General features: G+C 59.7%; 1 protein-coding gene and 1 long non-coding RNA gene across 2 annotated transcripts; one reads left to right on the plus strand and one right to left on the minus strand.

Moving 5' to 3' along the window:
* The first annotated feature begins 641 nt into the window (after window positions 1-641).
* Window positions 642-12,610, plus strand: TRARG1 (trafficking regulator of GLUT4 (SLC2A4) 1). Its single transcript, XM_023586167.3, has 3 exons — window positions 642-1,379; window positions 7,590-7,722; window positions 10,097-12,610. Exons 1-3 carry the CDS (start codon window positions 993-995, stop codon window positions 10,114-10,116), a joined length of 540 nt encoding a protein of 179 aa, XP_023441935.2. The 5' UTR covers window positions 642-992; the 3' UTR covers window positions 10,117-12,610.
* On the minus strand, window positions 3,751-6,337 carry LOC139437139 (uncharacterized). Its single transcript, XR_011646820.1, has 2 exons — window positions 5,979-6,337; window positions 3,751-5,375 (listed from the first exon to the last, which is right to left on the minus strand). It is a non-coding gene; the product is annotated as an uncharacterized lncRNA (long non-coding RNA).
* Window positions 12,611-16,239: the final 3,629 nt, after the last annotated feature.

Consider the following 16,239-nt stretch of genomic DNA (forward strand, 5'->3'; position numbering starts at 1 on the left):
ACCTCCTCTGAGCAGCTCCCCAACAGGCAGAACTTTGCCCACCTGCCCGTCAGCACCAGGGATGCTTTGATGGGTCCTGGGTGGGGCCGGGCCCCTCCTGCCTTACACCCCGTCTTCCTCATCCCTCTCCATCTGGTGAGCGGCTTGGAAACCCAGTCAGCGGTCCCCCCTGCCAGGCCAGGCAGAGAGCCTCGATGACCACCCGCCGCACACGTCGTCCCTGCCCTCCCGGAGCCTCCGGGGACCGGGGGTGGGAGTCAGGGTGGGACGGATAGTCCAGGGCCCAGCGGGACCCACCAGAGAGGAGGAAGCATGAGCTGCTCCTACGAAGAGGGCTCGATGGGGCAGAACCAAGGCACACCCCTCGCGGCCCACTTTGTCTTTTTCCCACCCAGAGCCACCAGCCCCAAGGAGCAGGCCCTGGAGCTGCAGGGGAAACAGAAGCCCGGCTCAGGTCCCCCTGGGCTGGGCTGGGCAGAGCTGGGCAGGGCTGGGCCAGAGGCAGAATGCTGCTGGGGAGGTTCTCTGGGGAGAGGGGAATTGGAAAGGAAAGCATCTCCGAGGAGGCGGGTAGGAGGGGCAGAGGGGGAGGGAGGCCGTGTGGCGCTTGCACTCACACACCCGCGCACACACAGCCTCCCTGACTTAGCCCAAGCCTCACTTGGAAGAGGAGCTCTGCTCTCTGCTCTCTAAGCTTCCCGTTGATTCCCCGCCCATCCGTGCCGCCAGCAGAACCAGCAAAGTTGGCCTCAAACTTGAACAGACCGGAAGGCTCCAGCTTCCCAGGAAAGGGCACAGGGGGCAGGCCCCAGCCTCCAGCCCCGGCTTGCTTTGGGAAGCCCACTCTCACCTCCCCAGGCTCCAGCTGGCCTTCGCTCCCTAGGTGACACCCCTAGGCCCGCAGTCTGGGCTGGGGATGGAAGGTACATTGAGGTCCCTTTGGGGCCTCTTGTCCCAGCCTGGAGCTGGAGCAACCCAAGGCCCAGGTCGACATGGCCGACTCCGTGGAGACTCAGTTTCCCCTGGCAAGGGAGCCAGGCACCGCCTCACCCCTGGACCTGCCAGAGATGGAGACGCTTCTCACCAAGGTGGAGTGCAAGGATGACAAGACACTGAAGCTGTCCAAGTCCCTCTCGGGGGCCCTGGACCTGGAGCAGAATGGCCACAGCCTGCCCTTCAAGGTGATATCCGAGGGGCACCTGGAGGCCCCGCTCTCCCGGTCCTCCTCGCGGGCCAGCTCGAGGCGGGCATCCTCCATCGTCACCGCCTCCTACGCCCATGACCGAGAGGTCCCCAAAGATTACCTCATCCTCGCCATCGCCTCTTGCTTCTGCCCCGTCTGGCCCCTCAACCTCATCCCCCTCATCTTCTCTATCATGGTAAGTACTGCTCTTTGTCCCAGGGACAGGTCCTGGGTGCAGGAGGTGGCAGCCGTCCCCCTGCCTCAGGTCTGCAGGGAAGAGCTGGCAGCGGCGGGCTTGGAGGAAGACGCCCTTTCCCAGCTGGCGCGTGGCTTCCCTTTGGAGAAGGGGCCGGGCACCGGGAGAGCCTCTGTTTGCTGTGCTCTTTCTTCTCTGCTCCTGGGATTCACAGGTTGGCTTTGCACGTGCCCCTGTTGGGGAGAGTTCAGGGAGCGCCTGGAGCTAAGTCCTGCCGGGAAGACAGGCCTGAAACGGGGAGGGGGGAGGGCGCCAGTCCCAGCCCGAGGCTTCGGGGTGCCGAGTTGGGGGTCTTGCCTTTGGGAGGGGTTGTCCTGGGGAGTCATCCCTGAGCGGGGCTTCGTATCAGCAGAGTTGGCCGCCGGCGTGGGGTCCCAGGGTCCCGTGTTCCCAGGAGCAGGGCCAGCCTCCCCCCATGCCAGGCCACGTGGGCTTTCTAATAGCCTTTGCCAGCTCTGGTTTCCAGGAGCCAGCGGCGGCTTCCCTGCCACACACCGAGGGCCCTGGGGCCCGGCTCTCCCCGGGGGCATGTGAGAGGGGGAGTTTGCAGGCTGCTCCGCTGGAGTGGGAGTTCTCACTGGAGCCTCTAGATCTTATTTCCGCGTCTGTGTGCCTGGCAGGAGGCCTGGACCATGGGTGAAAAATATGGTTGTCAGAGGGCACGGCTGGTGGAGGCAAGGAGGGGCAGTGGGCTAGACTCCCACTGCTCACACTCTCGTGCTGTGGTGCTGCAGGGTTGTGAATAGATTGCTTTAGGGTGTCCCCCAAGCAAGTTAGTTAAGTCGAGTTGCTGATAGAAGATCCCACAGAAAATGTTGGTAGAACTTGGCAAGTGACGCTTAAGGTCCAGGAGAGAGAGAGGAGACTGGGCGTACAGAGGTTTCCAGAATGAGGTTAGGAGCTAGAAGTCAGGGCTAGAGGACGGGCGGTTCGGCGGTTCGGCTTCCCTCTACGGTGGCCCTGCTGCTGAGTCACCTACTGCCCGCGCCCACACCCCCTCACCCTGGAGCAGAGCTGTCTCCTGGGGTCTCCACCCCCCACTGTCCTGAGAAAGTCCATATGTCGTCCTGAATTTCCCTTTCACTGATGCCCAGTCACCAACCAGAGGAGCCTTCCCTGACCTCCATCAAATCCAGTTCCTCCGCCCAGGACTCTGGGGGCATTGGGAGTGGCCTGAGGTCTGAGGGACTTGGGGGGGCTCACAGGCAGCTTCCTGAGCTGTCATTGTGCTCGGTGGGTCAGGGTGGGATCAGAGCCAGGCCCTGGGGTGCAGCCGGCGGCTCTTGGTTACAGAGAAAGCCCCAGGAGGGGAGACAGGCTGCGGGGAGAGAAGCCACACAGAGCCTGGGAGAAAGCGTGGGTAGAATCTGATGGGGGTGCCGGGACGTGGACTGGACAGGAGTGTCTTTGTCCAAAGGAACTGGACCCAAGCCTGAGAGACCACTGACCCCACCCCAGGGCATCTCTAGGGCCTTTGAAGCTTCTTGAGTCCTAGTGTAGGGGCCCCCAGGCCGTGAGGGGATATGGGGCTAAACCAGACACCACAGCTAATCCCAGGAGCCTCCAGGCCAGCGGGGACATCAACCTGTAAACAGGTCCTTACGACACACGGAGAGGTGCCCTGCTAGACACAAGTACAGGGTATCGAGCGGCCTTGGGCAGGTCCCTCGACCCTAGCTTTTCTCCAGTGTTCCCATCTGCAAAATGGGTGTAAGCACGACGTCTACATTATAGAGCTGGGGGCGGGGCAGGTGAGAGGCGCCACACAAGGTGCTGGAGAACAATGTCCAGGACGCAGTAGGTGCTATTACAAAGGAATAGCTATTAAGTGACCGCTGAGAGTCTTGCTGATGGGGTGGGGAGCCCCGCTGTGTGCCCTCCCTCTTTCCTGCCCCACTAGCTCCATCAGACTGCGCTGACTTAGCTCTACCTGCGGCGCTGTGACCACAGGTGTGTGCATCCAGTCCTGCTCGGCACCGCGGCCTCCCGTGAGCCTCCTGGGCTGCCCGGAGCAAGGCTGGCTTCCTCCCCTCTGCTCCCAGGCCAGGCTGAGAAACGCCCATGTTTCTCGGTGCCCGCGGGCCTCCCTGCCGCCGAGGGAGCCGGGCCCCAGGCAGCCAGGGTCTGCGGTCAGCAGCAGCGACAAAAGGAGCGTGGACACACCTGTCCCGTGCGACCTTGTCCCAATCACTCAACCTCCTTCCTGGACTTCAGTTTCCTTGTTTATAGAATGGGTTATAAAACTATTTACCTCGTTGGGCTGCTGGGAGGCGTAAGGGAGCTAGTGTGTGTGAAAGCACTTAGCACAGAGTCTGGGACGTAGTGCTTTATTCAGTGGAAGTGGCGGCTGTTCTAATTAATACTACATGAACATCTGCAATGTCAGGAGAAAGAGCGACTCTCGGTGGACAGGCGGTTCCCACTTTAACCAGTTTGTGGATAAGGGAGTCTCACCCTCGTTACATCACCAGGGGGAGGTGGGCAGCCCCGTCTGGTTGTGGCGAAAGTCTCTGAGCTGCTCCTACAACAGGTGGGAGAGCTGTGGAGATTCAGGGTGGCTGCAACCCTTTCTTTCTGGGGGAGTTTTGACAATCGAATTATTGACCCATGTTCTGTAAGCTCAGCACATTTCGCCATACTTTCATTCTCTTAAGCATTCGTCCGTTCACTCAGCAAATGTGCTGAGCCCCAGCCAGGGCCGACAGTCAGCTGGCACGCAGGCCAGGCTTAAAATATTCGGAACGTGCTGCCTCAGGCCCCCGAAGCCCTCCCAGCGCCTCCCACCCACCACTGCGGCTGCCCTGACCTGCTCCTGGGGTCACCCCCCCCCCCACTGCCACTGCCCCCTCACTCTTCAGCGACTGAAGGGTTAACCCGCACCCAGAGGCCCTTCTGCTTGCTGGGTGCCCAGGCCCAGAGTCGTTCACGTGTCGGGCCTCGGAGTGGAAGCAAGGACGTGGGCCCTCACTGGAGGCAGGTTCAGATCTGTGAACAGGGCGGCGGGGGACCGGCGTGGGAGCTGAGGGGGCGCGAAGGGGCGTGGAGGAGCGCGCCCTCTGCCTTGCGCTGCCAGGCGATGTCGGGTGCCAGTGGAGAGACTAACAGTTGACCAGTCCCTGTGATTCTTGTCAGCTCCCCTCGGCGGGGGGCTGGGCCCCACCTGGCAGGGGGGACTGAGCGCTCTTCCGAGGAGCTCTGCTGTCACCCTCCTCTGGTGGCCCAGCCTCTGGCCACTCTCCCAGCGTCTTCCCTCATGCCCTCTCACCCCCTCCCCAGTGCGTCCTCACCGAGAGTAACCCCAGCTCATTTTTCTCCTCACGGTTGCAATCACAATTGGTCTATTAATTCACTGTAGTCCCGTCGTTACTGCGATTAGCCCAGCCTTCTGTCTATGGGAAGATGACGCCACTTGATGGGATGGAGAAAAGCCGGCAGCTGACTCACAGAAAGAAAGGAAGGCCCATCCTGAGCGCCGGCGGTGGGCCAGGACCCTCACGTTCGACGTCCTGCGGGATGGGCCTGCTGTCCCCATTTCCTGGAGCGAGAGCTGAGGCTTGGAGAGGTTCAGTGGTTTGCCTGAGCTGCCTGCCGCGCAGCTGGGGTGGGGACGCCAACGCCTGTGCTCTCTGCACTCTAGGCTGCCATCCCAGGAGCAGGAGGGCCGTGTCCGAGCAGGATTTGTGGGATAGCTGGCCACGATTTAGGCGTCTACCCCGGAAGTAGAGATTTCCCCTCCATTTTACAGATCATAAAACTGAGGCTCCCAGGGCAGTGCACATCAGACAGTGCATGTAAACCAGGCCGCTCTGTTCCATCCACCAGTCCCAGTTCATCTCCTTCAACGGCGTCTCTCAGGCTCTCAGGAACATGTGTGACCGAGATGACCAGCCTGGTGGCGCTGGGCAAAGGAGAGACAGGGCTTCGGGCTCAGATTGGCTGGAGCATAGCAGTTGTGGAAGGGAAGAGTGAAGGATACAATCAGAAAATGTAAAGCTAACCTGAGTTTGGACTTTTCCCGTGGACAGTGAGCAGGAGCCTCGGCCACCGTCATCTTGCTGAACCTTTGCAATAGCTCCCTCCCTGCCTCTCTGCCTCCCCTCTGAGCCCCACACTGCAGCCTGCATGCAATCACATCATTCCCCTGTCCCTGGCTCTGCATCCTTCACTGGCTCCCACAGCTTCTGGGATGAAGACCAGCCTCCTTCTCGTGTTGGTGGAGCCCTGCCCACCTCTGTAGCCTCGTCTTCCTTGCTCTCTCAGCCCCAGCCACGCTGGCCTTCGTCCAGTCCCTCCTACTTCATTAGCCAACAACTACTTATTGAGCATCTACACATTTGCCATGCAGACCCACCACAGGGCCTTTGCACTGCTATCTGGAGTATTAGTCTGCTTTTTTAAAAAATGTATTTAATTCTTACTCATCCTTCACATCTCAACTCAAATGTCCTTTCTCTGAGAAGTCTTCCCCGACTCTTTCCTTTCATAGCTCTCAGGACCACGTACCTCTCCTTTGTAATACTACCCCCAGTTGGAATTTACCTTTATTTGTGTGACCTCCATGGAGGTCAGCTCCCCGGCAGGCTGTGAGCTCCACGAGGATAGGAACTGGGATCACCTTGCACAGAGCATGGCATCAGCGTCTGTGGAGTTAAATGGTCGTGTGGAGAGCAGCGTGGAGAAGAAGGGAGCTCGGAACCTGGGACCTTCCAGAGCGGTGATGCGGGGGAGAACAGAACAGGAATTGACCGAAAGAGGAAACTCATGAGCGGGTGTGTGGGGAGAGGAGCTGTGACTGAGAGGAAGGACTCAGGATGTTGCCAATTACCGGGGCTTGGGCAAGTGGGAGGAGGAACAAGACAGGGAGCGGATCCGGGAAGAAGGAAGCCATGGTTTGGGACAAAGCGGATTTAAAGTCGCCATGTGACGGCAAGTGGCGCTGTGCTGGAAGTAGCTTGGAAGAGAACCGCGGGGTGGGGCAGGAGGGGGCACAGTTAGAATTCTTAGAGGTGAAGAGACAGAACCTGGGGATGATTCTGAGGCTAAATGCGATCATTTAGGTAACATGTGTAGCAAAGTGCCTGGCACAGAGTAAGGGCCCAAGAAATCATCATCATCGTCGTCATCATCAAGGTACCTGACCACATTTCCATGCAGAACTCGAGGGCCTCAAATAACCAGAAAACCAAAGAGCTGAATGACTGGCCCAAGACCTCAGAAGCAGTCACACCGTGGTGAACTCCTGCCCGTGCCAGTTCTAGGGAGGCGGGGGCCAGGCCAAGAAGTCCGAGAAGAAACAGAATTCTGGGGCTGGAGCAAGCCGGGAGGTCATGGGCTAGCCCCTCCAGCAGGCCGAGCGCTGCGCCCCGCAGGCAGGGGGCCCGAGGCCTGCCGTGGGACACACTTCTTCCTCATCACCCGGGGTCCTCTCCCAGGATCTTTTCTATCCTTGGACTCTTCCTCCCTGATCCGATTTCACCAGATTAAATAGGTCCAAGAAAAGAAGAGCTCATAAGTAGTGGGGCAGAGTCAGTAACAGAAAAGAGGACCCCCCAAAACACTGTAAGTGGCTACACCCGATGCCCAGCCGTCCGGCACAGCCCCACGCGCTCCTCAGCTTCTTGGGGCGGAGGATGTGCTCCAGGTGCTAAATGGGGGAAGGGAGGGTCACTGACTTTGAGTTCCCTGGTGGCAAGAGGAGGCCGACAGAGGAAGAGGAGGCCACAGAAAGAGCCACAGGGGCTGCCTCAGGATCCCGGCGCAACCACGGAATCGAGCTTTGGGGTGAGCTGCTCCTGACAGCTCGGCATGGCCTGGCCTCGCCCCCCACCCCCGGCCCTCAGTGTCCACTGTCCCACCCACCACTGCCACTCTGCCCCCGTCACCTGCCCTGGGAGAACGTGCCTTGTGTTGCTTGGTTCTGCTTCCAGCTGCGTCTGGCCGGTGAGGAGCAGGCTTGGTTTGGGCACCCCCCAAGATGTCTGGGCCATTTCGGGTCCGGACCATTTCCTCAGGACAAGCTCTTCCCCTTGGGCGTCAGCTGGGGTGTAGGCCGCAGTGGAGCGAGCAGCAAGGGGGTCTCCTGCAGGGCTGCTGAGGCCTGCTGGGCTGGCGGACGAGCTTCCAGGGGTCTCTGCCTTCCTGTCCCCACAGTCACGAGGGAGCGTGCAGCAGGGGGACCTGGACGGGGCCCGGAGGCTGGGCCGCCTGGCCCGGCTGCTCAGCATCACCTTCATCATCCTGGGGATCGTCATCATCGTCGTGGCCGTGACCGTCAACTTCACAGGTGAGGCCCCCGCCGCCCGCAGCGGAGCCACCAGGGGTGGCGGGAGGAAGGGGGAGAGCAGGTGGGGCCTCGGCCTCATCCCCTCGCCCCAGAAAAGTGACCAGCCGCAGGGGGTGGCTGTTCTGATTTGTCTTACGCCTGGAGGGGAGGACTAGGAAAGGGTGTGGAAGGAGCACAGGCCGGGGAGCACGGCTCTGGAGCCCTGGGGGCCGGGCCGCTGCCGCTCTCTGGCTGAGACTTGGTGCTTTCAGGGTTATCAAATGGCCGGAAGAGGCCTCCGTGGGCATCCCTTGAGCTAACGGGCGTGAGTCTGCTTGTAAACTGGGCTTGACACACCGGCCTCCCTCCTGAGGCAGATGGTGGCGCTGCTGCGAGCAGCCCGCCGTGGCCCCGTGGGGTTATGCAAGCAGAGGAGCCATCCTCAAAGGCGGCTCAGCTGCTCCCAAAGCCCGTGCCGACTTAGGGGCCGTGCAGGTCAGAGTCGTCCATTTCCTTCCCCTTCACACTCGCATTGCGAGGGCCCCAGGCACCTCTTCTCTCTTGCAATGACCATCCTAAGCTCCTCCCCTAAAGACCCTGCTACCCAAGTGTGTCCAGGGACCAGCAGCCTCACCTGGGACCTTGTCGGAAATGTACACTCACAGGTCACACCCAAGACCTCCTGAATCAGTATCTGCATTTTAATACGATTCCCAGGCCCTTAATTAAAATTTGGGAGGCACTGGTCTAGAAGACGGAGCTCTCAACGTGGGGAAGGAGGCCTGGGATTCAGTCGTGGGATGGCGGCCCTGGCCACTTCCAAGAGGGGTGCGCTCAGGTGTGTGATCAGCTGCCTGGGTTCAAAGTCCAGGTCCTCCACCTTCTGGCTGGTGAATCGGAGCCCATACCCTCACTTGTCCTGAGCTTCCTCCATCAGTGCATCTGATAAACATTCAGTTTCATGAGAGCCCGAGCCCAGAAGCCCAGGGCACACCCCTCAGTACTACTTTCCCATGCCTTAGTTTCCTTTGTGCTGCTGATGCTCATTAGACAGGACTCTTTTGGTGGCAAGTGACAACTACTGAATGTAAATTGGCAAAGGGAGTTGGTTAGCTTTCCCTAAAGAAATTAAAGCACAGACTGTTGTATCTACAGCCCTGGCCACATCCAGGTGCTCAAACTATATTAACAGGAAGCTGTCTCACGCTTAGTCCTGTGTTCCTCTGTTGGCTTCATGCCCAGGCAGGCTCTCCTCTTAAGATGGCAAGATGGCACCAGCAGCTCCCCAGAGTTAGTAACACAGCAGGGGACAAAATGCCTCTTCCCCAGGGGTGACAGCAAAAGTCCCAGAACTGATTCTGATTGGCCCTGTTAGGGTCACATGCCCACCCCTGACCAATCACTGGGGCCGTGGTCCTCTCACTGGCAGGGACTCAGTTCTACCAAGAGCTCCAAACCAAGGAGGTTGTAACCCTATACCTTACCCGTTACCATTTCCCATTCGGAAACAAAAACCCAGATCCTCAGAAAAAGAGACTCAATGACAGTGGACCCATTGTTCGGAATGCTGTGCTGTCGTAACTACTCTTTTTTTTTTTTGGATGTACCAGGGGGCCAGGGATTGAGCCAGGGACCTTGTATGCGGGTGCTCAACCACTGAGCCACATCCACTCCCCTGAGTTGGTTTTTTCATTTGTTTTGCTTGTTGTTTGTTTTTTTTTAAATGATATTTCTCTCTTTTAAAAAAATATTTATTTCTTTCGCCACTGCCTCATTGTTTGCACTTGCTGTGTCTGTTCATCTTCCTTGTTTCTTTAGGAGGCACTGGAAACTGAACCTGGGACCTCTGATATGGGAGGGAGGCATCTAATCTGTTTTCTTTTTACGCTGGGTGGCTCTCCTTGCAGGGCACACTCCTTGCGCATGGGGCACCCCCATGCATGGCGTGGCACTCCTTGTGCATGGAGCACCCCCATGCATGGCGTGGCACTCCTTGTGCATGGGGCACCCCCATGCATGGCGTGGCACTCCTTGCGCATGGTGGCTCTGAGTGTGGGCCAACTCACCACATGGGCCGGGAGGCCCTGGGTATCAAATCCTGGACTCTCCATATGGTAGGCAGATGCTGTATCAGTTGAGCCATGTCCGCTTCCCATAATTTCTTGAGCCACCTCCACGCCCGGCTTTGCTGTCTCATTGTTTTTTCTCCTGTGTCTCTTGTTGTGTCATCTTGTTGCATCAGCTTGCCAAGCCCGCCTGACATGTCAGCTCACCGTCTTGCTTGCTGTCTTTTCTAGGAGGGACTGGAAACTGAACCAGGGCCCTCCTGTGTGGTAGGTGGGAGCTCAACTGCTTGAGCCACATCCACTCCCCATAAATACTCTTTTCTTTACAGTTCAGAAGAATTCAAATTAACCAGAGAGCTGTCCTAGCAAAGGCAGGCCCCAGCGGATGGAGAGCTCCGAGCATACACCTTCACATACCACACAAAGACGGGCTGGAGCTCCCCAAGCTCCGGATAGTGACTGCCAAGCACCTGCTGTGCCCTAGACTCTGAAAGCACAAACTCAGACAGGAAGTCCCAAGTTGTCCCATTGTCATCCTGGATCAAATGGGAAAACCCAGAGGAAGGAAGGGAGGGAGGGGGGAAGGAATTGAAATTTACTTAGTGGGTAATGTGGGACATGTTCTGGACCCTCCCTGGCATTTTGACCCCAGTGTTCTAGCTTGTTTCTCATGCCCACAATTTCTTGGGGTCTCCCAAGTAGCGTAAACTGCCAGATGAGAAGAAACCAGCGACACTAACAAGAGAAACTACTGCGGGGAGAGCAGCAGGGGACTCCCTGCCTGGGACTGCTTCTTTTGTATTTTTCTTGAGCGGGGGCGGGGGGATGACGACGACGACACAATCTGCATGCCTCGTGCCACAAGCCCCTGCCTCCCCAGCCTGCGCCCCAAGTTCAAGACTGCCTGCCGCTCAGCGCGTGCCCCCCAGCTGCTTGCTGGGTGCTGCTGCCCCGGGAAGAGGTACGGAGAGGAATGCAGGCCCGTGAAGGCGGCGGAGGGAGTGAGACGGAGGACCTCCCCGCACACTCCTCGGCCTCAGGAGCCGCTGTGCCGGCTCTCGGTCCCGCGTGGCTCCCAGCGCAGTCTCTCTCGGGCTCCCTGTCTGCGCTGCAGCCCGCGGCGCCCTCCCACTTCTCCTGGGCCTGGGCTTCCTGAGCAGGCCTGGGGACCAAGCTTGGATCCCCTCTTGGAGCGGGTCAGTGGGGCTCGGGCTCCCGGCTCCAGCCCCTGGGGTGCTCTGGGTGCCCCGCTCTGGCCTCCCCCCCTCGGGAGCAGCAGAGGCTTTCTCTGGAGGAGGCTTTGCGTCCCCACTGCTGCAGGAGCTCCCCGGGGACTCCCAGGCTGTGAGGGGGGCTCCTGCTGCTGAAGGGCGAATGGGCTGGGGGGCTTTTATGACGGTTTACTGCTCCCCAGGTCTGCGGGGTCTTCAGACAAGGGCAGGTCCAGTCTGAGGGAGAGTGGGGTCCTGGGTCGATGCTCTCCTGCTCCCGAGGGCAGCGGCTGGGTGCCTTGGCCTCTCCGTCGCAGACTCAGGACACTGGCAGGACCTGCGGGCGTCTAAAGGGGCCGACAGGCCTCTGCGCCTCCCCCGTGGTGCTCGGCCCCAGGGACTCGCCCCGGAGCCCGACTGGCAGAGGCCCCGCGGCCTCTGCTCCCCTGCCTCCCCTCGGCTTCAACCCCCAGATCCTCAGAGAATGATGCGCCCACTTTTCCTGCCCTCCTAGGCCCCACCTGCTGCTAGGGTCACTGCCCACACGGGAGGCCAGTCCCCGGTCACAGCCACACTGGCCTGAGGTGGGCTCCCCTGCCCTTGGCCCAGCTCCCCACCCCCTCAGAGGCCCTTGGGAAGGAGCCTGTGAGCACAGGGCTCCAGGCGGCCGCTGGGAGGGCACTGGCGGAGCCCTTGGAGCTGGCGTTCCTGCATCAGTCCTCCAGCCACTCCCCCTGGGGAATAGGTGCTCACCTGTCCCAGCCCCGACGCAGGCGCCCATTGGATTGACTTCATGGGAGCTTTGGGGCCAAAACAGAAATGCGTCTGTTTGTCGGGGAAGAATGAGTCCGGGGTCCTTTTGCCCCTTGTGAACTCAGGGCAGGCCAGGGGAGAAGAGAGGTCTGTGGAACGGGCCCTTCTCAGGCAGTGGCTCTGGAAGGAGGGGTCCTGAGCTGGCATTCTGCCGGCAGGCCCCAGGGGTCCCCAGCTCCAACCACCACTGCTGACGGGAGGCTCAGCCACCCAGGGAGAGAGAAACGAAGCAGGTGGGGAAACCGAGGGCAGAGGTGGGGCTCTGTGCACCTGGGAGCCACACACACCCAGGCCTTGCCTGTCCCCGTGCCCACGCACACACAGACATGACCATGCACTTTCACATGGTCCACATTCGTTCACGCACAAAACCCAGAACATTCGAAGGCCCTGTTTAGGAGCAGCGAAGGGGAGAGGGAAAGCAGTCACCTCCAGGAGCAGGCACAGCTGGAACCTTCTTCCGTTCAGGCAAGAGCGGCTTGAGTTTCTCAGTGGTCCCGGGAAGCAGCTCAGGGGCCTCCAAGGTGTGCGCAGGGAGCAGAGCCCCCTCCAGCAGAGCGGGCACAGGGCAGGAGGAAGGCTGGGGCCCAGGTGGAAAAGTCTCAGGAGACCGTGCGGGAGGGCCTCCCGCAGCCCCTGCCCGCAGGCAGCCTGGCACCCCCAGGCCTCGCTGAAACTGGAAGGAAAAGCGGCCCTGTGGGCCCCGCTGCAGGGCCCAGCAGCACCTGGCCTGGGCCTTTGAGGCAGCCCCCTCCCCCACCAGGTGACGCCTCTGTATTTCTTGGCATGGAAAGAAATAAAGCTGAACATACACGCTCACCTGGGCCTGAGTGTCTGTACTGCTGGGGTCAAGGGGACCCTCACCCCAACTGAGGGAGGTGGGGGGCATCCACTCAGCCTGCTGGTCCCCAGGGCTGGGGGCTGGGCACCAGAAGCTGACACACTGGGGCAGCATGGCTAACTTGAGCCATCCTCCTGCGCGAGTCTTTCGTCCTTTCTGGCTGAGAGCGTGGCTGCCCCATCGGCCCTGAGCTCTTTCTGCCTCTGAACAAAGATCACAGGCATGGGGAGAAGTGGGCGGGAAATCAACACTTGCAGTCTGCCTGGCACGTTCATTGGTGTATCCATGTGGTGATTTATGGGGTTACTGGTATCTTGATCCCTGGGTTCAGATTGGTAAACTGAGGCTCAGAGAGGTTCATGGTGTGTCCAAGGGCACACCATGCCCGGCACACAGAAGGTACTTAATAGATGGGGAACAGGCCTGATCTCCTGTCTTACCCCAGAGTTGGTTTCTTTCCACCATGCTTTGCTGCCCCGAAAGGAAAAGGTCCACGGCTGGAGTGAGAGAGCAGGAGTGTGGTGGGGAGGGAGATCCACTTCCCAGGCTGCAGCGCGAAGCAGGCAGGGGTTGCTTAGCTGGGGCAGGTGGCAGGGGCCTCAGGTGGGGGGCGCTGGTGGGCACCTGGGGGCCAAGGCAGAGCCACCAGGCTGGGCAGCTGGCAGGGAGGGAGGGAATTCCACCTGGGGCGAGGCGGGGCCTGCTGGGAGGCTCTGCTTCGACATAATCAGGAGCAAGCGGAGGGGGAGGGCAGCAGGTCACAGGAGGAGAGACTGCAGGGCAGAGTTCATCAGGGAGAGACCAGATGGGCGAGGCCCCTTGGGGCGGCTGCTTAGCCAAATCTGAACAGGGGCGAGTGCTCATGAGCCTCCCCGCGTGGCTGGGAGCATCCCGAGAGGAGCTGTGCGGAGACTGAGGGCCAGCCCAGCTCGTGATCGGGACAAAAGACACGCGGAGGCCGGAATGCCCTGCTGCCTGGCCTCTGCGCTCACAGGTGCATGTTTTACACGCTGCTGTGGAAACAAATGAAGGTCATCCCAGGGAGAACAAGCAGAGGCCATCTGTACCGCGCTGGCCCTGGCAAGGCAGGCAGCCACCAGCACTTGCATTTGGCCGAGACTCAAAAGCAGGCGGCGGTAGAGCGAGGCAGCGGAGCAGAGGGCAGGCTTGGGGGTTTGCCCTGGTCAGATGCTGCTGGAGGGGAAGCGGGAGGTGGGCTAACTAGAAGCAGGGCCTCTTGTGAGTGGGTAGGGGAGTGCATTTGGCTTTCTCTGGTTGGTCTTAAGTTGGACAAAAATTAGGGGAGCTGTTGGCTATTAACCAAGTCCTGGTTATTTTGGGCGGATTGTTACAGAGATTGTGGTTTGGCTTCCTGAACTGGCTGCTGAGGCTGGTAGGTCCTGGTCATTGCTCATCTGAATATTCAGTTCCTCGCTCATAAGGGTTTGTGGGAGAATCAGTAAACAACTGCCCTAGAGGACCCCGCACTGTACCTATTCCGACCCTAGGGCTCTGGCTTAGCCACCCATGGAGGGACAGGAGAGGGATCACCTGGGTAGACCCAAAATCCCCCAAAGCCTCCCTGTCCGGCCACTCCCACCTCCTTCCCTCAACTTCTGTTAACTACCTACTACTGAGCCAGGCCCCGTGCTGGCCTTTGGAAACACAAAGATGAACAAGGGCAGACTTCCCGGAGGGTTGGCCTTTGACCTAAGAGGAAAGCTCAGTGGGAGGAAGGTGAGAGTTTGCTGGGGGGGGTGGGAGGTGGATGAGCCAGTGGGTCCGGGGTGGAGCAGGGGGCAAGAGCAGGGCGGGCCTCTGCCCGGCTGCACCTGCCCTAGCCTGCGGATCCCTCCGGGTGCTTCTTCACTCACGCCCTTCTTGTCACGCCCACAGCCTGGGCGGCTGTCCCAGGAGGTCAGGGGCAGCGCAGGAAGACGCATCCCTCCCGAGCCTCGGGTCAGGCCGGCTCTGGGCCCTGAGCGTCACCGGGCGGTGCGCGTGCGCGGGGCGGGGCGAGGGAGTGCTTCCTCTCTGCCAGGCACAGGGCTCGGCGCTGCACACCAACCATCTCGTTTAACCCGACGGCTCCATGGGGCACCCTCCCGCTTTACGGAGGGTCCAGGGGACTCGGCCCGGGTTCTGCAGTCAGGACCCGAGGGCAGGATCATCCTTGAAGACGCGTGTCCTGGTGGCAGGAGCCTCCCTGGCCTTGGGAAGCCGGCGAGCTCCTCCAAGGGGGCCGGCGACTTCTGTGCCCTGTAATCACACTGCTAACAGGGGACTGGCTTATTTCCACGCGGCTTTCTGTTTCAGTGCTGCTTCGTCATGATCTTTCCCAGAAGCATTTTAAATATTACTCGGGGATGAAAAGCTAGATGAAACGCAGCCGGTGTAAAGCTCCCGACTGACCACGCTCAGAACGAGCCCCTCCTTCACGCAGGCGCGGTGGATGACACCCGCATCTCCTTAGCGTTTAGCAAGTTTCTTTTGGTATCGGCTGTCATGCACAAACCAATTTCCGAAGCTTTAAAATGGGGAGTGAAAGGAGGGGGGCATGTGCCTTAGAATCAGTGAAGGAAACGCTGGAGCTCCCACCACGCAGGGGGCTTCCAATGACAGATGACGGCTTCCGGACAGGGCACCTGTCTCTGCACCCATCTGTAAAATGGGATTATAATCTGCTCTGCACAGGCCCCGGGGATGTTGGAGGCTCGGGGGTGGGTGGGAGTGAGGGGCCTGGTGAGCAGAGAGAGCTGTAAACCTGAGGGTGCTGATGAAAGGTCCCGGGGGCACAGCCTGGCCGCTGCTCATCCCAGCTTCTGGGAGGTTCCGGGCGCTTCCAGGTGGCTCTGCTCTCCCCTAGCCTGCGTCCCCACTCTCTGACCCATGACCTTGAGCAGGCTTGTCCTCCCTGGGCCTCAGTGTCCTCATGGAGAAGGCTGGTCCAGAGCAGGATTCTCCATCCTGGCTGCCTATGGGAAGCACCTGGGAGCTTTCAGGATACTGATGTCTGGGTTCCACCTCTAGGGAATCAGGCTTACTTGGTATGGGGCACAGCCTGGGCATCTGGATTTTTAAAAGCTTCCTGGGGAGCGGAGGTAGCTCCGTGGTTGAGCTCCTGCTTCCCATGTACGAGGTCCTGAGTTCAATCCTAGGTAACTCCAAAAAAATGCATGATTCACTGCACCTTATTCTCCCAGGCAATCCAATGGTCAGTGTCGGCTGGGAACCGCTGGTCTAGACTCCAGAAGCTCACTTTGGACCATTTGCATAGCCAGCACCCTGGGCACGTGAGAAACGCAGTCTCAGGCTGCACCTGACCGGATATACTTTAAAGTTCCAGAGGCTCTCAGATGGGTGGGCCAGTGCTGCTGCAGCCTCAGAAAAGTGTGTGCATGGGGGGAGGCCACCTCGGACTGTGCCTTCTGCAGTGGGTCCTTTATCCCCCCCCTAAAACGAACGATCGTTTTTCTTTGCTTCTTACTACAAGAATTGTAAAAACGGAGAAAATCTGGGCAAAGCTGAGAAGCAAGAGTGGGACAAGAGAGACAGCAGCTAAGTTTGGGGTGTCAGCAGAAGCAGCCTGCACCTCGCCTCCCAGGGT

Source organism: Dasypus novemcinctus, chromosome 21, assembly GCF_030445035.2.
Source record: "Dasypus novemcinctus isolate mDasNov1 chromosome 21, mDasNov1.1.hap2, whole genome shotgun sequence".
Taxonomy (NCBI): Eukaryota; Metazoa; Chordata; class Mammalia; order Cingulata; family Dasypodidae; genus Dasypus; species Dasypus novemcinctus.